This window comes from Anomaloglossus baeobatrachus, chromosome 3 (assembly GCF_048569485.1).
Source record: "Anomaloglossus baeobatrachus isolate aAnoBae1 chromosome 3, aAnoBae1.hap1, whole genome shotgun sequence".
Taxonomy (NCBI): domain Eukaryota; kingdom Metazoa; phylum Chordata; class Amphibia; order Anura; family Aromobatidae; genus Anomaloglossus; species Anomaloglossus baeobatrachus.
This window is the reverse complement of record NC_134355.1, coordinates 570080365-570102900: the sequence shown is the minus strand read 5'-3', so window position 1 is coordinate 570102900 and position 22536 is coordinate 570080365. Positions and strand designations below refer to the sequence as shown.

Here is a 22536-nt window from a genome sequence, read left to right as displayed (position 1 = left end):
GACAGAGAGCACGGTCGAATCTCTTACCCTGAATCTCACGTCTTCACGGCAGCCCTTATGCAGAAGGGCCTGCCCCCAGTGACAGCTAACTTGTTCCCGCCTCCTGCATCTGGTCCCGGCAGGCCGATCAGTGTCGGCGTGTCCTCCACGCTGCCTCCGCGACCGGAAGTGCCCAACCGGAAGTTCGCTAAACCGGAAGTCCCGCCTCCGGTAGCACTTCCGGATCGCTCCAGCAGCGTGCATGCAGGAAGCGGCCGGCGGCTCAGGGAGGACGCCGGCCGGGGAGCTCAACAGCCTGCATCACCCCAGAGGAGGTTACGGAAGGCTGGAGCAGCGGTCCCCCACAGCGTGAGGGAACAGCAAGGGAGGAGCGGTAAAAGGCCCGACCGATACTGTCCGGCTGCAAGTAAGTTGGAGAAAAAAAAAAAAAAAAATCTTATACTGTAGTTCACCGGCCACCACAGCATAGGAGAAAGAAAAAACCTCTCCATGCCCCATGGGGACAGGAAAGACACTGGCTGTGGGAGGTGGGAGGGTCCTTTTAAACCTCTTGAACTTCCTGTCCCAATTAGGGCGTGGAGAGAGAACCTCCTATGCTGTCGTGGAAGGGACTAGAGAAATAAGGTGCGGATTTGCCGCGAAAGTCGCGGATTTTCATGCAGAAAAATCCGCAGGTACATTCTACCGTGGACACATAGCCTAAGAGTATATTACGTTGCATTTTGCTGGATTTTTTGCACGAACAAAACCTGCTCTAAGATGCTACGTTTTTGGTGCGTCATTTGTCTACAGTGTTTCCTTACCAAAAAACACGGTTTTGTTTTTGCATTCATTGCTATCAATGGTGAAAAAAGTAGCAAAAACAAAGAATTGACATGCTGCTTCTTTCAACAACGCATAAAAATAAGCAGCAGTTTTCCTTTTCAGTCGGGGGGGGGGGGGAAGCAGGGATTTTATATATAATATTTTTCTGGAATCTCGTAAGGTTTTGCAGATACTGTAAAAAGCCAATGGAAAAAAAAAACAAAAAAAAAAACCCACGTAGTAAAAACGCAAAGTGTGAACATAGCCCAAATGTCACAAGAGCGCATTTCATTGGCGTCTATGCAAAACTGCCTTCCCAGTATGTACCACACTGATCCATAATTCGGGTGAGCAACGCTGGTACAATTCAATGGGTATGCAGAAAAAAAACAAAACACTTTTTTATTTAATCTCTGAATCTACTGCAAAGATCCAATTCATATGAGGGAGAAAAAAAAAATCTGGACCAAACAAAAAAAAAAAAAGCAAAAAAAAAAAAAAACAACTTTGTTCACACCTTTGACCTAACACTAAAGGGGGCATGCTCAAACAGCACCACTTTTTTTAATGTAAAGAAAAAATAAATATATATAAATATTATACATACATATATACATACATATACATACATACATACATACATACATACATACATACATACATACACACACACACATACATACATATACACACAGATATACATACACAGTCTATATGTATGTAAAAAAAAAAAAACCTCTGGAAATACTTAAACCACAGTAAAAGAAATAGATAATTGGTAATGTTTCCAGCGATGACCACCATTTATCTTCCCTGCACGGTGTGTCAGGATGATGTGAGGTAACGCTCCGGCTCACATACTGCACAGTCCTTACCAAATACATGGGGAATTCAACCCAACTATTACCTCAACCCAGAACCTTCCTGAAGACAAAGGCCCCATGTGTAGAGGGGAAACTGTCCCCGTGTCCACCACAGCCAAACCCAGCAGTGTCTGTGCTCTAATCTGTGCTGGGCACAAGGCCTCGCCAACTGATACCACACAAGGCCTGAAGGGCACTACTGTACCTCTACCTTGTATTCTGCCCCATGCAGCTAAAATGGAGGCTCCAACAACAGGAGGGTTGGTCGTTTTTTGAAATACAAAACTTTATCTTGTGTTCACTGTCAAGGAAATCATGTGGAAAACCTACAGCAGACAAAACTGCCACAGCAACCAATCAGATTATTGCTTTCACTTTCTAACCCTGACTGGAAAATTAGGAGTATTTTTCTATTTCTGAGAAGAAAATGCACAAAAAGCACCAGATGTCACACAAGCCACCTGATAACAGACACAGGAGGATACAGGACACACAACACCTCACAGGCGATTCTGAAATATACACAACTATAAAGAATCGGTGTGCGTATTATATACAGAGCCACAAAAAATATACACACATATATAAAAGACAAGACAAAAAACAAACATGTGTCTTTCACATAGCTAGCTATTAATCACACACATATACATATATATATATACACATACATATATATATATATATATATATATATATATATATATACACACATACACATACATATATATATATATATACATATATATATATATATATATACACATACACATACATATATACATACATACATACATACATACATACATACATACATATATATATATATATATATACACACACACACACATATACTGATGCATTTAGTCAGGAGTCTGAGGTTGTGGTTTTGAGAGGTGGCTGATTATTTTAGGAGACATTCACACCTATCAGATTTCACCCTGCGGCTAAATACACAATCCATGAAGAGGAGTAGGATTTTGGACAATTTGCCTCAGATTTAAGACTTGGGGGGGAGGGGGAGGGGGACCACACTATGGAAATAAAAAAAAAAAAACCATCACTAATTAGGCTACGTGCACACGTTGAGTATTTGGTGAGGATTTTTTACCTCAGTAATTGTAGCCAAAACTAGGAGTGGAACAAAGGAAAAAGTATAATAGAAACACATCACCACTTCTAGACTTGTCACCCACTCCTGGTTTTGCCTTACAAATACAGAGTTAAAAATCTCACCAAATACTCAATACATACACATTGAGCATTTGGTGAGATTTTACCTCAGTATTTGTAGCCAAAACTAGGAATGGGACAATCAGAGGAAAAATAGAAAAGATACACGGGCACCACTTCTGGATTTATCACCCACTCCTGGTTTTGGCTACAAATACTGCGGTAAAATCTCACCAAATATTCAGCGTGTGCCCGTGGCCTTACAAATACTGAGGTAAAGACACCAAATATTCAGCGTGTGCCCGTGGCCTTACAAATACTGAGGTAAAAACGCACCAAAATACTCAGTGTATGCACATGGTCTTGCAAATACTGAGGTAAATACTCAATGTGTGCATGTGGCCTTATGGCCAGGATTTCACACTGAATTGGGTGAATTGTTGAGTGAATCTGCTGCGCTCCTGCAATTTGAGGGTACAACTTTCCTTCTCTTGCTGTTATCATATACATTGATCCCTCCTTGAGGCGACCACCTAAAATTGCATTGTAAAGTGGTCTTTCAGGGAGTTTTCTGAGAGAGTCAGTATGTATAATATGTGCTAAAACTGGATATTACAACGAAAACCAGGCCGGGTTACAGTTGGCGATCTGATATAGGTTATATATTTTGATAAAATGGCATTGCAAAATATACAAAATGCATGGCTAGAGCTATTTATACATGTGCACATTGGTGTCACTAAGTGGGCATTGCTGGCGTATGTGCCCAAGGCGCAAAGCTTAAGGACTTGTGCGCACATTGCGTACTTTCATGCATTTACGCTGTGTATTGCACTGCAGCGTAAATGCATGCGTCCTGCATCCCCTGTACAATCTACGTAGATTGTGCATGAGACGTGCGCACATTGCTTTTTTTTTTTGAACGCAGCGATTTGGGTGCTAAAATTTTGATCCAAATCCGTGCGTTCCTAAAAGCAGCATGTCAATTATATCTGCGTTCTGGATGTAGCTCCCCCTATGGTGGGGACAGCATCCCGAGCGCATGAAATCGGCTTTTTTTCTTTTTAACAAAAATACTGCATTCATTATGCAGTGTTTCTGCAGCGATTTGAAGCACACATGTGCTGTCAAATCGCTGCAGAATATTAAGCAGTTACGTGCGCATGAGCCCTTAAAGGATGATAACAATTGCCCTATGTGATAGTCTATCCGTAACTGGGCTTACTGCAAATACAGCACTGCATCTGTGCACGCATGGCCCAGATTTCCATTGCCAACATACTCGTTGGACAATGGAGCAGTTTCTGTACCTGACCAGACTCCATACACCGCCGAGAGCCACTCGATCATGACAGCGGCATTTATGAGATTGAAAACAGGGCGGCTTTCTCAAGGACTAATGTGGATGTGATGGCCGTACGCCGATGGTATTCACATGCTGCTGAAGGTGAACGGCTGCCATGTTTATACATCTATGAAACCTTGGGATGGGCCAACTCTACAACACACTGCAATACCAGGTAAGGGTACTTTCACACTTGCGTTGTTTTCCTTTCGTTACAATCCGCCGTTTTGGAAAACAGCGGAATCCGTTAACGGATTTCGCTGTTTCCCATAGATTTGTATGGTTGACGGATTGTGCCAAAAAGGACCTGCGTTGCTTCCGTTGGGCGACGCTCCATTGCTTCCGCCCAGCGGGAGGAACGCAGCATGTAAAGTGGTTTTGAGCAGCGAAATCCTCAGGATTTCACTGCGCATGCTCTTTTTTTTTTTGTTTAAATCACAAACTTTATTTTGTCTCGCGGTGGCCGAACGTTCAGCATGCCCGGCCGCTGGCAAGTGACAGCGCTCAGCTGAGCGGCCGCCGGCATGCCCGGACGCCGGCAAGTGAGAGCGCTCAGCTGAGCGGCCGCCGGCATGCCCGGACGCCGGCAAGTGAGAGCGCTCAGCTGAGCGGCCGCCGGCATGCCCGGACGCCGGCAAGTGAGAGCGCTCAGCTGAGCGGCCGCCGGCATGCCCGGACACCGGCAAGTGAGCGCTCAGCTGAGCTACCGGCCGCCGGCATGCCCGGACACCGGCAAGTGAGCGCTCAGCTGAGCTACCGGCCGCCGGCTATTGAGAGCAATCAGCTGATCGTTCACAATAGTCTGCTGCCAGTAAAACTGTAAAGAAGAAAAAAATAAATAAATGAAAAAAAAGCTTTCCGTTGTTTTGTACGATCCGTAGGATCAGTTGTGCCACTATATGCAACGCATCCGTTGCATCCGTAACACAACGCAATGCTACAGAAGCCGTCCAACGCAAGTGTGAAACTAGCCTTACAGTGATCATGGGTCAAGTTTCCGAGCCCTAAAGGGCCTAAATAAAAATTAAAAAAAAAAAAAAAAAAAAAGTTAGCATATTTTCCTGCAAGTGTAAATGTCCAACCTAAAACCATCATGATCTCATATAGCGTGTGCAAAATAATATCTGGAAATGACAATCACTATTTAAGGCCTCACTCAGATGCCTGAGTCCTGTATGTGGCCTGTTTGATGGCTAGAGATATTTATGACAGGTCACGTGTCCTTGCTTTTTGTGGACCAACATGTCCATTTATGATTCAAGTTAGATATCAAAATCACCCTAAAAAGTGTATGGCTCTGTGAAAAACACACACCACATGGATGGCATCGCTGGGCTGTATGCGATCAACAATGCAATGTTTAGAAGATATTTTTTTCTCCCTTCTCTCTTTCAGCATCAGAGAAAAAAAAAAAAATCAATCATGAAACGCTGGAGGTAAAAACGGACAGAGCAAACACTGAGGAAACCAGGATCCAAAACACTGATGAAGAGTCAGGGATTGTGAAGAATCAGACGTCTGAATGAGGCCTTATGTTCATATCATTTACAAAAAAAAAAAAAAAAAAAATAGGAGCTAGAACACAAAAAAATAAAAATCTGAATGATAAAACTACAGCTTGCAATGCAAAAATTAAAAGTTATATATCTTGGAGGGTGATGGAAAAAAAATAAATAAAAATAAAACTAACGTTTCAAGGGTCCATTATCTGCATAGACCCAGCCCTGGGTACACACTTTCTGCTGTGCAACATTAACATGGCATTAATATTATATGTACACAATAAGAGGTCAAACATGAATTTACACATAGCGGCGACATGAGACCCTAATATTGTGTTGGAATTTGTTGCCTCTGATGCAATACTACTTTATTACTAATAGGACAATAGGATGTGTGCAGGGGCTTCAGCCAGACCATGGGTCACTCCATCCCCAGTCACTGGCACCAGAGGGCAGCATTCCTGGCAGGGGGCACAAGAGGATACAAGCTTTGGACCCATCTCTAAAGCCTGAGCTGCTGCCCCTGCACCAGGGCCACAATGCCATCCTAATAGACACCAGTACACTGGTGCACCACGCTGAGGAAGAGGGGGGCACGCGCCAGGGAAGAGGGGGCACGCGCCAGGGGAACCACACTGGGGAAGGAAGAGGAGGCACGCGCCAGGGGAACCACACTGGGGAAGGAAGAGGAGGCACGCGCCAGGGGAACCACACTGGGGAAGGAAGAGGAGGCACGCGCCAGGGGAACCACACTGGGGAAGGAAGAGGAGGCACGCGCCAGGGGAACCACACTGGGGAAGGAAGAGGAGGCACGCGCCAGGGGAACCACACTGGGGAAGGAAGAGGAGGCACGCGCCAGGGGAACCACACTGGGGAAGGAAGAGGAGGCACGCGCCAGGGGAACCACACTGGGGAAGGAAGAGGAGGCACGCGCCAGGGGAACCACACTGGGGAAGGAAGAGGAGGCACGCGCCAGGGGAACCACACTGGGGAAGGAAGAGGAGGCACGCGCCGGGGGAACCCACACTGGGGAAGAGGGGGCACGTGCCGGGGGAACCCACACTGCGGAAGAGGGGGCACGCGCCAGAGGAACTACACTGTTACCACACTGAGGACTGGGATGTGATCAGGTAGAGCACCTAAACGTCACTAGGCCAAATCCTGTTACAAGAACAATAACAGGAAGCTGAATGTGACAAAGAGCCGGCTCCTGTATACACGTATACTGGGGCACAGGGGGGTCACCAGTACTAAGATTCCAGCCCAGAAATGGGACAAGTGGGATCTGTATCATGGATACCACATCTAACACAAAAGACAGCCGGCATACAGGGGGTTACTACACATTATACACAATGCCACCATTATAACAAAGCTGAGGAGCTGGCAGCAGAACCCCCGAGTCATGGCTCCTCCAATACGTGTAATAGGATTGCTGGAGCAATCCCACCCTCCTCTGTGCACACTGGGGGTTGTAGTAGAATGGAGCGTCAGTGCAGGGCCCAGCAATGACCTCCTGGTTGCAGCAGGCCCCGGAGGTGCCATGTCCTCATGTATGGCTATTGTATGGCACTGTGTACAATGCCCGCATGTGTTGTGAGGAGCGTACACTGCGCCCTGCCAGCCCTAGAGCCGGGGAGCGGCTCACATATAGCCGTGTGGCTGCCGTCAGGCCGGCGCGGGTACCTCTGTCTCCGCCGCACTCCCCCCCGATGTCTCCGCTGCTCTCCGGCTCCTTCTCACCGATCAGCTGAGGACGCGAGGCCCAGATCCCTCCGCGCACTACTTTACAGCTCTGGATCCTTCCGCAACAGCACTGCACTACTTCATAATCCCCATAACACGGGCCTAGCCGGGATCCGTCCGCGAACTACTTTACAAAAAAAAAATGAAAAAAAAAAAAGGAATCCGCAGATCCCGGAAAGAACTACCGTACACCGGGAGGACTATGGTGATGAGGATACGGGCCTTCTCACTTTCTGGGGGTTGTTATAAATACCCTGCCGTCCGCTCGCTGAGGGGATATTTTGATTTCTTTTATAGATCGTCTTTATTTCCCGTCGAGGTCTTTTCCTCATTGAACCCCTCCGCTGCGTGAAATCGCGGTTTATTTCCGCCAGGGTCACCCTTGCCGAGCGGGCGGTTACTACACACGATGTGTCGCTCTGTGAGTTCCCAAGACGAAGTGTTATGTGTCCAGTGCTTATTGTTCGGGGATGTATGCAAGGCGGACGGATCCGCCGAGAGGTTCTCCGCCTCCTGAGCGCAAGTATCCCAATGGATAGGCAGGAGCAATCCGCCATGGTTACCCAGGCAACCGCTTCAGCGTCTCAAGATGGCGACTCTGTTGCCGGAGATTCTGTACGAGTGTAACGGGCAGGCACCGGCCCCGAGCAAGGATTTCTACCAGCTGATTGTCAGCCGCAGCGAGGTCAGTGCGGGCGGCGGAGCGGGAGCGGCGGGCAGGCCGAGGAATAGCGTGTACGTGTACAGAGGGGCCCGAGAGACGGGGGCGGAGGGAGAGGACGTATACTGGAGCACAGAGGCAACGCAAAGAAGTGCCCAGAACAGCGCTCTGATCCGGGGGATAGGGAGGAGAGCAGGACCGCGGGTATGGCGGCCGGCAGGGGTCAGCGCATAGAGGAGTGTGCTGGAAACCATAGCATCGGGGGCAATCAGCCGGTGACAGGGCCCCTCTGCAAAGTAATCCCCAGCGCAAAGCCGCAGTACGGGAAGATGGCAGAGTGATATCACTCCACTCAGGACATCAATATACAAGGGGGCGGGGCTGCTCACCACACATACACAGGGGTGGAGCTGCTCACCCCACTAATACATGGGGGCGGAGCTGCTTATCACAGGGAGGAGCTGGTCACCCACACGTATACAGGGTGCGGAGCTGGTCACCCACACATATACAGGGTGCGGAGCTGGTCACCCACACGTATACAGGGTGCGGAGCTGGTCACCCACACAAATACAGGGTGCGGAGCTGGTCACCCACACGTATACAGGGTGCGGAGCTGGTCACCCATACGTATACAGGGTGCGGAGCTGGTCACCCACACGTATACAGGGTGCGGAGCTGGTCACCCACACGTATACAGGGAGCGGAGCTGGTCACCCACACAAATACAGGGTGCGGAGCTGGTCACCCACACGTATACAGGGTGCGGAGCTGCTCACCCACACGTATACAGGGTGCGGAGCTGGTCACCCATACGTATACAGGGTGCGGAGCTGGTCACCCACACGTATACAGGGGTGCGGAGCTGGTCACCCACACGTATACAGGGTGCGGAGCTGGTCACCCACACGTATACAGGGTGCGGAGCTGGTCACCCACACGTATACAGGGGGTGGAGCTGGTCACCCACACATAGACAGCGTGCGAAGCTGGTCACCCACACGTATACAGGGTGCAGAGCTGGTCACCCACACGTATACAGGGTGCGGAGCTGGTCACCCACACGTATACAGGGTGCGGAGCTGGTCACCCACACGTATACAGGGTGCGGAGCTGGTCACCCACACGTATACAGGGTGCGGAGCTGGTCACCCACACGTATACAGGGTGCGGAGCTGGTCACCCACACGTATGCAGGGTGCGGAGCTGGTCACCCACACGTATACAGGGTGCGGAGCTGGTCACCCACACGTATACAGGGTGCGGAGCTGGTCACCCACACGTATACAGGGTGTGGAGCTGCTCACCCACACATATACAGGGGGTGGAGCTGGTCACCCACACATAGACAGCGTGTGAAGCTGGTCACCCACACGTATACAGGGTGCGGAGCTGGTCACCCACACATATACAGGGTGCGGAGCTGGTCACCCACACGTATACAGGGTGCGGAGCTGGTCACCCACACATAGACAGCGTGCGGAGCTGGTCACCCACACGTATACAGGGTGCGGAGCTGCTCACCCACACGTATACAGGGTGCGGAGCTGCTCACCCACACGTATACAGGGTGCGGAGCTGCTCACCCACACGTATACAGGGTGCGGAGCTGCTGGTCACCCACACGTATACAGGGTGCGGAGCTGCTCACCCACACGTATACAGGGTGCGGAGCTGCTCACCCACACGTATACAGGGTGCGGAGCTGGTCACCCACACATATACAGGGTGCGGAGCTGGTCACCCACACATATACAGGGTGCGGAGCTGGTCACCCACACGTATACAGGGTGCGGAGCTGCTCACCCACACGTATACAGGGTGCGGAGCTGCTGGTCACCCACACGTATACAGGGTGCGGAGCTGGTCACCCACACATATACAGGGTGCGGAGCTGGTCACCCACACGTATACAGGGTGCGGAGCTGGTCACCCACACGTATACAGGGTGCGGAGCTGGTCACCCACACGTATACAGGGTGCGGAGCTGCTCACCCACACGTATACAGGGTGCGGAGCTGGTCACCCACGCATATACAGGGTGCGGAGCTGGTCACTCACACATATACAGGGTGCGGAGCTGGTCACTCACATGTATACAGGGAGGAGCTGGTCACCCACACGTATACAGGGAGCGGAGCTGGTCACCCACACGTATACAGGGAGCGGAGCTGGTCACCCACACATATACAGGGTGCGGAGCTGGTCACCCACACGTATACAGGGGTGCGGAGCTGCTCACCCACACGTATACAGGGGTGCAGAGCTAGTCACCCACATGTATACAGGGGTGCAGAGCTAGTTACCCACACGTATACAGGGTGTGGAGCTGCTCACCCACATATATACAGGGGTGCGGAGCTGGTCACCCACACATATACAGGGTGCGGAGCTGGTCACCCACACGTATACAGGGGTGCGGAGCTGCTCACCCACACGTATACAGGGTGCGGAGCTGGTCACCCACACATATACAGGGTGCGGAGCTGCTCACCCTCACATATATAGGGGTGCGGAGCTGGTCACCCACACATATACAGGGTGCGGAGCTGGTCACCCACACGTATACAGGGGTGCGGAGCTAGTCACCCACACGTATACAGGGGTGCGGAGCTAGTCACCCACACGTATACAGGGGTGCGGAGCTGGTCACCCACACATATACAGGGGTGCCGCAGTACGGGAAGATGGCAGAGTGTAAGGGTGCCCTTCTATCACTACACTCCAGGACATCAATAACAAGGGAGCGGGGCTGCTCACCCACACTTATACACAGAGGCGGAGCTGCTTACCACTTATCACGGGGGGCGGAGCTGGTCACCCACACTTTGGGCATGTGCACACGATCAGTTTCCGCTCACTTGCTTTTTTCCTTGCGTTTTTTGATGCATTTATGCATGAATTCTTCTTGCGTTTTTGAAGCATGCATTTTTGTCTCAATAAAGGTGATTGAAAGACAGAAAGCAGAAGAAACAGGAAGTTGGTCAAAGTAATGTCCCCCCTACATATTGTACACTTGCACCCTTTTAGTGCCTTTTATGTGTCACTGAAGGGTGTCTTTAGCTCTGTTTAATCTAATAAAGACATAAATAATTTAGAAACATTGTGTGGTGTCCCCCTTATTTTTGATAACCAGCCAAAGTAACGCAGACAGCTGTGGACTGATATTATCAAGCTGGGAAGTTCCATGGTTATTGGGCCCTTCTCAGCCTAAATATACCAGCTTGCAGCTGTCCCAGAAATGATGCTTCACATCAGATTCTGGTGCTTCGCCTCGGCTCTTCCCAATTGCCCTGGTACAATGGCAATCTGAGTAATGGTATTTGGGGTTGATGTCAGCTGTGTAATGTCAGCTGGCATCAAGACCTGGTGTTAGTAATGGAGAAGTGTCTATCAGAAACCCCCCATTACTAACCCAGTAAGAAAAGGAGCAAAAACACAAAACTATTAATAAAAAATACTTCTGACTCTTGCTGTGGTTCACCAATTTATTAAAAGAAAAAAAAAATCAGACATAAAGATCCGACGTAGTGCACGAATTGGAACCTGAGAGACATAAAGAGAGAGGTAAAGAAATAAAACGAGAGACAGTCCCTCATTCACTGGCTTATTATTAGTAAAAATCCCCACAGCTCCAACGTAGTCCATGGCGCCCCAATGACGTCCCCTGAATCTGTGATGAGTGATGATAACGTTACCCCCCGGCCGGGTCACACAGGGCAGCACAACTTCCAGGATGCCTCATGAGCGGTGACGTCACTGCGGTGCCTGACGTCCTCACTGCTCGTGAGACATTCCGGGTCTGGCGCTGCCATGTGTGACCCGGCCGGAGTGGTAACGTTATCATCACTCATCACAGATTCAGGGGACGTCATGGGAGCGCCTTGGACTACGTTGGAGCTGTGGGGATTTTTTTTATAGTAAACTAGTGAACAAGTGACAGTATCTTGTCTTTCTTTCTCTCTTTTTTTATTTCTTTGTCTTTCAGATCCCATTTGTGGATTACTCCCGGTTTCCTTGGACTACTTCGAATTTTCATGGCTTTTTTTTAGAAATTGGTGAACCAGGGATAGAGTTGGGGGTGTTTTTTTAAAAATTAAAATATGTGTGTTTATCTTACTGCGTTAGTAATGGGGGTGTCTAATAGACACTTCTCCATTGCTAACACCAGGGCTTGATGACAGCTGATACTACACAGCTGACATCAACCCCAAAAACTATCCTGTTGCCACCGCACCAGGGCAATCGGAAGAGCTGAGGCAAAGCTCCAGAATTGGAGCATCTCAAGAGCTGTGTCACTTTCTGGGGCGGCTGCGGGCTGCCATTTTAAGGCTAGGAAGGGCCAAATTACCATTTCCCTGCCCAGCCTGATCATACCAACCCCCAACTATCTGCTTTACCTTTGCTGGTTATGAAAAATAAAGGGGACCCCACACCGGGTTTTTTAAATTAATTAATTAATTATTTATTTAGTAGGTAAAACAAAAGCTAAAAAAAAACCTTCGGTGCCACATGAAAGGCACTAAAGGGTGCAAGTGTACAATATGTAGGGAGGCAGGACATTGCTTTGGTCCATTTCTTGTTTCTTCTGCTCCCTGTCTTTCAACCAACTTTATTTTTTACCTGAAATGTTCGTGTAGATGTGTTTTAGGTGCGTTTATGCTGCGTAACACACTTCGCAACACGAGTGCTTTTGTTTAACTGCGGATTTACAATATTTAATGCAAGTCTATGGGGAAATGTACACAGAAGACTCGCCGTCTCCGCAAGAGAAATTGACATGCTGCGGTCAGAAACTCGCACTGCAGGTGAGTGTACGCAGCGGAGGAAAGTAAGCAAAGTGGGCAGGAGATCTCCATGAATCTTATCCACGTGCTTGTACTGTACAGAACAGCGTTTGGACGCAGTGAAAATACGTTGCCTCCAGAACGCTGCTAAGGCCTCGCTCACACGAGCGTATGAATCGCACAAGTGCAATGAGAGAAAATCCCACAAAGCGCTTGGACCAATGTTAGTCAATGAGGGAGAGCAGATGGTCAGCTTTTTCTCATTCAGATTCTGGATGAGAAAAAAGTTGCAGCTTGCCCTGAGTGGCTGCCGAAATCGTGCGAGACTCACCAGTACAAGTCAATGGGTGCGAGAGAAAAACGGATGCCAAACGGACGGCACATGGACTATCCTAGTAATGTCCATTTTTTTACGGATACATTACAATTCTGTAGAACACTAAATGGTCCTGTAAATGAATACTAGCTGCTGAGAAAAAAACGTATTGCACACGGACAGCACACCCATGAGAAGTGAGAAAAAAATTCATCTTACTTTTCTGGAAGAGAGCAATTTTTAATACATTCATGTGAATTCAGCCTAACACTGATGATGGGCACGCAGCTTTAGACACAGGGGTGGAGCTAGTCACCCACACATATACACAGGGGTGGAGATAGTCTCCCACAATTATACACAGGGGTGGAGATTATCCCCACCCGTGTGTATAATTGTCAGGGACTATCTCCACCCCTGTGTATAATTGTGGAGGACTATCCCCACCTGTGTGTATAATTGTGGGGGACTGTCACCCACACTTGTACACAGGGGAGAAGCTGGTCACCTGCACTTGTACAGAGGGGTGGAGCTGATCACCTGCACTTGTACAGAGGGGTGGAGCTGATCACCTGCACTTGTACAGAGGGGTGGAGCTGATCACCTGCACTTGTACAGTGGGGTGGAGCTGGTCACCTGCACTTGTACAGAGGGGTGGAGCTGATCACCTGCACTTGTACAGAGGGGTGGAGCTGGTCACCTGCACTTATACAGAGGGGTGGAGCTGATCACCTGCACTTGTACAGAGGGGTGGAGCTGGTCACCTGCACTTGTACAGAGGGGTGGAGCTGGTCACCTGCACATGTACAGAGGGGTGGAGCTGGTCACCTGCACATGTACAGAGGGGTGGAGCTGGTCACCTGCACTTGTACAGAGGGGTGGAGCTGGTCACCTGCACATGTACAGAGGGGTGGAGCTGGTCACCTACACTTGTACTTGTGAAACATGCCCTCAAGATAAAAGGTAATTAAACTCAGGGTTTATTCATGATTGGGGAGTGGCATACACCCCTGTGCACCTCGCCACAAATTCTACGCCAGTCCGTGCTGGAGTTTCATCAGTATTTAGTCAGTGTCAGTTTTTAACATCGGGATTTCAGCAATAATTTTTCAGTAATAAAAACAAACAAAACAACGTCTCTCCTAAAAATTACAATGTTAATCACGACGGATTGTACACTGGGGCCAGCCATGTGCTGATGTGATGTTTATGGGCCCATATACTTGGCCTCATTCAGATGTCTGTTTTTCTCATGGGTAGAACACTTACCCATTATAATCTATGGCGTTGTTCACATGTCTGTGTTTTTTTTCAGCCCATGTGTTTGCAAAAAATCAGGAAGACATGTCCCAATCATGGATTAAAATGACCCCATACACGTATATGGGGGCAATTCAGTATGTTGTTTGCACCAAAAATCTGGCATAAACACCTTAGTAAGTCACAATATTTTGGCGCAACGTTGCACAAGAATATTGTAATTTTTAGCGTTTATTTGCCAGTGCTGACCAGTTACGCCACAATGGGTGGCAGCCGCCTATCAGATTCATCATAAAGTGCTATAACTTACTTCAAAAATGTACAGTGCACTTCAGCGAGCACTTCATTAAGACTGGTTTACACTACGCCAGTCTTAAAGGGATTGTCCACTACTCAGACAACCTTGACTCAATCACTATGCTCGCACCCAGTAAAATAACATCACTTATACTCACCATTGGTGCTGGCGCCGTTCCAGGGGTGTCGGCACTCTCTCTCTCCTGGGGTTTGCATGACATTGTTATGTCACATGAGCCCTGTGCCCAATCAGCGCCGGCTTTACTCATCCCAGACATAGCACAGAACAAGAGGAAGTGAGCAGCCATGGATCTGAATGCCTCTTGATGTTGGATTAGTCTGAAGCAGGTAGAGTGAAGCTGTTACTAATTGGCTGCAGGGATTACATGACGTAACATGTCACGCAAGCACCAGGAGAGCGAATGCCGAGATCACTGGAACGGCAGCGGCACCAGAGGTGAGTATAAGTAATGTTATTTTACTGGGGAGAACATGCTGATAGAGACAAGATTCTACGATTAGTGGACAACAACCCCTTTAATGAAAATCACTGACAGCACATGGATCAGTGTAAAACCTGTGTGCGGTCCATGATTAACATTATAATGGATAGGAGAAGTTGTAAAATGTATTTATTCCTTTTTTCATCAATGAAAAATTACTGATGAAACTCAGATGGTGAAAACTGACACCAACCAAACACTGATGAACAACGGTCCTTGTTTCCACATACGACAAAAATCACGCACGTCTGAATGAGGCCTTAGAAGCATAAAAAAATTTTTTATAAAGTGACCCAGCCATTATCTGCTTCTTGTTGTTTTTCCCATTGCTAATTATGGTATTCAGAGATCACATGAATCAGTGCATTATAAGGCTACCAGAAAAACTATTTACATTACATTACCACGTGTGGATTTTTTTCAACCCATCATCAATACAGTGCAGGTCTATGGTGGCCGGTATGCTGTGTCAGTAGGATCTCCGCTTGTACTGGCTCTCTGTATACAGTAATAATAAGCCATCCAGTCTGAAGCCTAAATGAGACCCTTTTGGCCACCATCCGGCGAATGTGACTGCATGAATTTGTTTGCCGTGTACACCAGGAGCTTTTCCCAGCATATACACAAATCAGTAAACGTAAGGCTGTGACGTCGTGTAGCAGAGCCCAGATTGTTGCTCCTCATCTGCCTCCTGATTTTCATTTCCTGTTGTTGACTTAACATAAGGAAATGAAGGGAATGGAGAAGTCAGAAGAGAACTGCAGCCCTCGTGTCCTGCCCTATAGATATATTACATCTGCTCTTCACACCTGTGCATACTACATTTCACCCCAGCAGACAGTGAGCGCTTATTACCTGCGCAGACCCTAAATCCTAACGTCAAATCTGAGCGATTTCTCTCCCTGTCTGCACAGTATGGACGGGTATGGCACCAATGTGATCCAGGTAATCTGTGAAAGGTTTTGATGGTCAGAAGTACTAATGTACAAAAAGGTGGATAATGCAGGTACATGAGAATGTTTGGGGTCTACGCCGGTACAATACACTAAGAAGAGATGCTGTGAGCTGGCCATTCCGGGGGGGGGGGGGGGTGAAGGTCACGCGATCGGTCACCTATAATCACTGCCTGGGATAAACATGTCCAGCATAAAAACCACCATGTAAGAAGGCCTCAGCCTGTATGTCTAAGTGTGCACATAGGCCGGGGTCCCACGTATTAGTGGATGTCCTGTTAGCGTGCAACCAAGGAGCACTAGACTGGGGCTATACCATGACTTTGGCCGCCATGTCTCAGCAACAGTGTTAGTGAATGGGGTCACATTGCAATTCACAAGGTACTGTGGCCACGACAAGAAAGTCGCAAAAAGTCAATACCTGTTGGATTCCTTGTGACTCGAGGTCGCCTTCTTTTGTGGAGTATGAAGAGATACTGGTAATAGTGACCCTAAACCATCCTCCTTTTCACTCGCGGACACAGAGAGATGAAGGCCCCTGTGCAAGAACAGTATATGGGCCCTTTATAGCGCAATAGCTCATCAGAATGCACAAATCCACAAGCTTTGCAGGTAGAAATGGGCCTCAAAACCTCTTGGGACCCTTGTTGCACCACTGATATGTCCTATCCTAAGAGCCGGTTATTATTAATGGGTCTGGTGGTCTGAAGTCACATAAGTAACTGTATGATGCCTCATTCTTCACTATAAGGTTATTATTCGGTGGTGGAAGATCTCCCTCAGAAGTGAATTTCGGGAAGCAAGACCAGGGGAGTTTAAGGAATCTCATGAGGACTTTGTGGATGACTCAACACTGCACGGTAAGTGGGCTCGCTCCTCAGGAGAATGGGCAACTGAATGCACATACCTTCTGCTGGAGAAACTTTACAGCAGCATTGCTGATCGTCTTCATGCGTGTGTGTCCGTCTGATCTCTTCTTCTACACCCAGTGTACAGGTTGTGAAATACTTTCTTCCCTCGCAGCCTGTCGACTGTATCTTCTAAGACGGTCTATGTGCAGCTCGGTGCCTTTGATTCATATTCCGCTTTCATGGAAGTGGTAAAGACAACTTCCTTGATTTTTTTTTTTTTTTCTTCAGACTAAACTTCCCATCGTTCCACCCACACTTAACTCCACCCCGGCAAACCCTAACAGTGAGAATGAAAAGCACTCTGTCTATGTCAGTGACATAGCTCTGCCCTCATATCGACAAAATCACAGAAAAACTATTTGCATGGGAGCATTGCCAGAAATACCACCTCTCCTATACGGCACTAATAAACAGAAGCCCTTATTATTACTCTCTTCACTTGCTGTACAGGAATTAGTGTAATGTTACTTCTTTGAGTATATGTGTGTGTATGTATGTATGTATGTATGTATGTATGTATGTGTATATATATATATATATATATATATATATATATATATATATATATATATATATATATATATATATATATATACTAGAAGGTGGCCCGATTCTACGCATCGGGTATTCTAGAATTTACGTATTGTGTAGTTCATGTATGATTTTTGTTATATATATATAGAGAGATGTTGTTGTGTGTAGTTACCAAGTGTTTGTGTAGGCGCTGTACATGTTCTGGGTGTTGTCTGGGTGTGGCGGGGGGTGAGAGCGGTGTTGTATGTGTGTTGCGTGTGTTGCGTTGTTTGTGGAGCGCTGTGTGTCTGTAGCGTTGTGTGTGTGTGTTGCGCGGTTTGTGTGTGTGTGGTGTGTTTTGGGGGGAGGTATGTTTTGTGCAATGTGTGTGTTGTGCGGTATGTGCGTATATTTGTGTGTGCCGCGGTGTTTGTGTGTTGGGTGTCTGTGTAGGGCAGTTGTTTGTGGTTCCCAGTGTGTGTGTGTGTGTGTGGTGTGTTGTGCAGTGCGCGCGCGTGTGTGTGTGTGTGTGTGTGCGCATCAGCCTCTCTTCTCTCAGCCTACCTCTCCCAGCCTCCCTCCTCCCAGCCTCCCTCAGCATCAGCCTCCCTCTCCCAGCCTCCCCAGCATCAGCCTCCGCCAGCATCAGCCTCTCTCCTTCCAGCCTCCTCCAGCATCAGCCTCCCTCTCCCAGCCTTCCCCAGGATCAGCCTCTCTCCTCCCAGCCTCCGTCCTCCCAGCCTTCCCCAGCATCAGCTTTCCCCTCCCAGCCTCCCTCAGCATCAGCCTTCCCCAGCATCAGCCTCTCTCCTCCCAGCCTCAGCCTCTCTCCTTCCAGCCTCCCCCAGCATCAGCCTCTCTCCTTCCAGCTTCCCTCAGCATCAGCCTCCCCTTCCCAGCCTTCCCCAGGATCAGCCTCTCTCCTCCCAGCCTCCTTCCTCCCAGCCTCCTTCCTCCCAGCCTCCCTCAGCATCAGCCTTCTGCTCCCAGTCTCCCCCAGCATCAGCCTCCCCATGCATCAGCCTCCACCAGCATCAGCCTCTCTCCTTCCAGCCTCCCCCAGCATCAGCCTCCCCTTCCCAGCCTTCCCCAGGATCAGCCTCTCTCCTCCCAGCCTCCTTCCTCCCAGCCTCCCTCTCCCAGCCTCCCTCAGCATCAGCCTTCCGCTCCCAGTCTCCCCCAGCATCAGCCTCCCCAAGCATCAGCCTCCACCAGCATCAGCCTCGACCAGCATCAGCCTCTCTCCTTCCAGCCTCCCCCAGCATCAGCCTCTCTCCTTCCAGCCTCCCTCAGCATCAGCCTCCCGTTCCCAGCCTTCCCCAGGATCAGCCTCTCTCCTCCCAGCCTCCTTCCTCCCAGCCTCCCTCAGCATCAGCCTTCCCCTCCCAGTTTCCCCCAGCATCAGCCTCCCCAAGCATCAGCCTCCACCAGCATTAGCCTCTCTCCTTCCAGCCTCCCCCAGCATCAGCCTCCCCAAGCATCAGCCTCCACCAGCATCAGCCTCCCTCGTCCCAGCCTCCCCCTCCCAGCCTCCCCCAGCATCAGCCTCTCTCCTCCCAGCCTTCCCCATGATCAGCCTCTCTGCTCCCAGCCTCCTCCAGCACGCCGTGCTCCTCTGCCGACACTCACACACCCGATCGCATCCACTCACACACACCCGATCGCATCCACTCACACACACCCGATCGCATCCACTCACACACACAGACACTGACGATATCGCACATACGCGGTTATACTCACAACATCCGGGGATATCACATGCTTCTGGCCATGTGATCCTCCCGCAGGTCCTGGAAGATCACAACAGCACAGTATCGCCGCCGAGAAGCAAGCGATATCCCAGGATGTTGTGAGTATGTGGATGCGATGTGATGTGTGTGTGTGAGTGAGTGTGATCTGATTTGTGTGTGTGTGCTGTTATGTGTGTGCTGTTATGTGTCTGTATTTTCCGCCGCTGCAGGACCTTGATGTGTGGATGCGATGTGATGTGTGTGTGAGGTGTGTATGAGAGTGAGTGTGAGCCGGTGTACACTGGTAACTATGATACACATCAGGTAACTAAGGGACCTTAGTTACCCGATGTGTATAATGGTTACCAGCTTTCATGGCCTCCGTGAAGATCCCAGCATCGCAAGGTTATGTCTGGCGCTGCTGGGATCCTGACGGAGCCGGTGTAGAAGCAAGCGATATCCCAGCATGTTGTGATGTGTGAGGTGAGTGTGAGAGTGAGTGTGATCTGATGTGTGTGTGTGTACTCACCTGGGAATCGGGGCTCCGTGTCAGTTGGGCCAGAGCGAGCGTGCATTGCGTGAGGGGGGCGGGGCCTGCAGAGAGCCGGGGCGAGAGGCCAATCCGTGTGGGGGGGGCGGGGCCATGGCGAGCCCAGCGGCCAATCAGCTTTGTGTCACCGTAAGGACACAATTTCGGAGCATGACAGACAGACAGACAGACAGACAGACAGAATAAGGCAATTATATATATAGATATATATATATATATAAAGCTGAATGTGTGTGTGTGTGTGTGTGTGTGTGTGTGTGTGTCCGGGATTGGCATCTGCACCGTCGCAGCTACAGCCACAAACTTTTGCACACTCACACTTCTGGACCCCGAGAGCGTCATAGGCTATGTTTTGAGGGGAAATTTTAACCCCGCGCTTTACAGTTATTCACCAAAAAACCTGCCTCCATTAAAGCGAATGGAGCTGGGAGCCACAGTGCAGCCAGAACTTCAGAAGAATGCGCAGCCATGCCCTTAAATGGAATGTTGGCGTGTCACAATGCAGCCAGAGAAAGAGACCTGACAGACACAGACAGGAAAAGAGGCAGGCACAGACAGGGTAAGAAACAGACATAGACAGGGTAAGAAACAGACATAGACAGGGTAAGAGACAGACACAGACAAAGAGACAGACTGACAGGGAAAGAGACAGACAGGGAAAGAGAGGGAAAGAGAGAGACAGCTTAAGAGACAAATACAGACAGGTAAAGAGTCAGATACAGACAAAGAGACAGACACAGGGAAAGTGACAGAGATAGACAGATAGGGAAAGAGATTGAGACAGATGGAGAAAGAGACAGAGATAGGCAGGGAAAGAGACAGACAAAGAGAGAGAGAGACAGAGAGATATATACAGAGTGGGAGACAGACATTATAATTACATTTATATCTATTTGTTTTGTGGTTTTTGTGTGCAGAATACATTTTTGTTAATAAATTCTATTTTGTTAACAGCAGTTATTAACCCGGGCGAAGCCGGGTAGTACAGCTAGTGTGTGTGTATATATATATATATATATATATATATATATATATATATATATATATATATATATATATATATATATATATATATACATACACAGTTAGGTCCAGAAATATTTGGACAGTGACACAAATTTTGTTATTTTAGCTGTTTACAAAAACATGTTCAGAAGTACAATTATATATATATATATAATATGGGCTGAAAGTGCACACTCCCAGCTGCAATATGAGAGTTTTCACATCCAAATCGGAGAAAGGGTTTAGGAATCCTAGCTCTGTAATGCATAGCCACCTCTTTTTCAAGGGACCAAAAGTAATTGGACAAGGGACTCTAAGGGCTGCAATTAACTCTGAAGGCGTCTCCCTCGTTAACCTGTAATCAATGAAGTAGTTAAAAGGTCTGGGGTTGATTACAGGTGTGTGGTTTTGCATTTGGAAGTTGTTGCTGTGACCAGACAACATGCGGTCTAAGGAACTCTCAATTGAGGTGAAGCAGAACATCCTGAGGCTGAAAAAAAAGAAAAAATCCATCAGAGAGATAGCAGACATGCTTGGAGTAGCAAAATCAACAGTCGGGTACATTCTGAGAAAAAAGGAATTGATTGGTGAGCTTGGGAACGCAAAAAGGCCTGGGCGTCCACGGATGACAACAGTGGTGGATGATCGCCGCATACTTTCTTTGGTGAAGAAGAACCCGTTCACAACATCAACTGAAGTCCAGAACACTCTCAGTGAAGTAGGTGTATCTGTCTCTAAGTCAACAGTAAAGAGAAGACTCCATGAAAGTAAATACACATCTAGATGCAAACCATTCATCAATTCCAAAAATAGACAGGCCAGAGTTAAATTTGCTGAAAAACACCTCATGAAGCCAGCTCAGTTCTGGAAAAGTATTCTATGGACAGATGAGACAAAGATCAACCTATACCAGAATGATGGGAAGAAAAAAGTTTGGAGAAGAAAGGGAACGGCACATGATCCAAGGCACACCACATCCTCTGTAAAACATGGTGGAGGCAACGTGATGGCATGGGCATGCATGGCTTTCAATGGCACTGGGTCACTTGTGTTTATTGATGACATAACAGCAGACAAGAGAAGCCGGATGAATTCTGAAGTGTACCGGGATATACTTTCAGCCCATATTCAGCCAAATGCCGCAAAGTTGATCGGACGGCGCTTCATAGTACAGATGGACAATGACCCCAAGCATACAGCCAAAGCTACCCAGGAGTTCATGAGTGCAAAAAAGTGGAACATTCTGCAATGGCCAAGTCAATCACCAGATCTTAACCCAATTGAGCATGCATTTCACTTGCTCAAATCCATACTTAAGACGGAAAGACCCACAAACAAGCAAGAACTGAAGGCTGCGGCTGTAAAGGCCTGGCAAAGCATTAAGAAGGAGGAAACCCAGCGTTTGGTGATGTCCATGGGTTCCAGACTTAAGGCAGTGATTGCCTCCAAAGGATTCGCAACAAAATATTGAAAATAAAAATATTTTGTTTGGGTTTGGTTTATTTGTCCAATTACTTTTGACCTCCTAAAATGTGGAGTGTTTGTAAAGAAATGTGTACAATTCCTACAATTTCTATCATATATTTTTGTTCAAACCTTCAAATTAAACGTTAC

The 22536-nt window shown here is 48.2% G+C and overlaps 1 protein-coding gene across 3 annotated transcripts in view; it reads left to right on the top strand.

The window, feature by feature from the left end:
* Positions 1-7688: 7688 nt before the first annotated feature.
* FBXO36 (F-box protein 36) overlaps positions 7689-22536 on the top strand; it is a 65568-nt gene continuing 50720 nt past the window's right edge. The window contains exons 1-3 of one of the 3 annotated variants that reach the window (XM_075340933.1): positions 8047-8118; positions 12823-12902; positions 16962-17070. In XM_075340933.1, coding sequence (XP_075197048.1) covers positions 12834-12902; positions 16962-17070 — 178 coding nt within the window. In that variant the 5' untranslated portion in view covers positions 8047-8118; positions 12823-12833. Of the gene's footprint in view, positions 7855-7972; positions 8119-12822; positions 12903-16961; positions 17071-22536 lie in introns of those variants that run through there. The other 2 variants (XM_075340934.1, XM_075340932.1) reach the window with 2 other exon arrangements.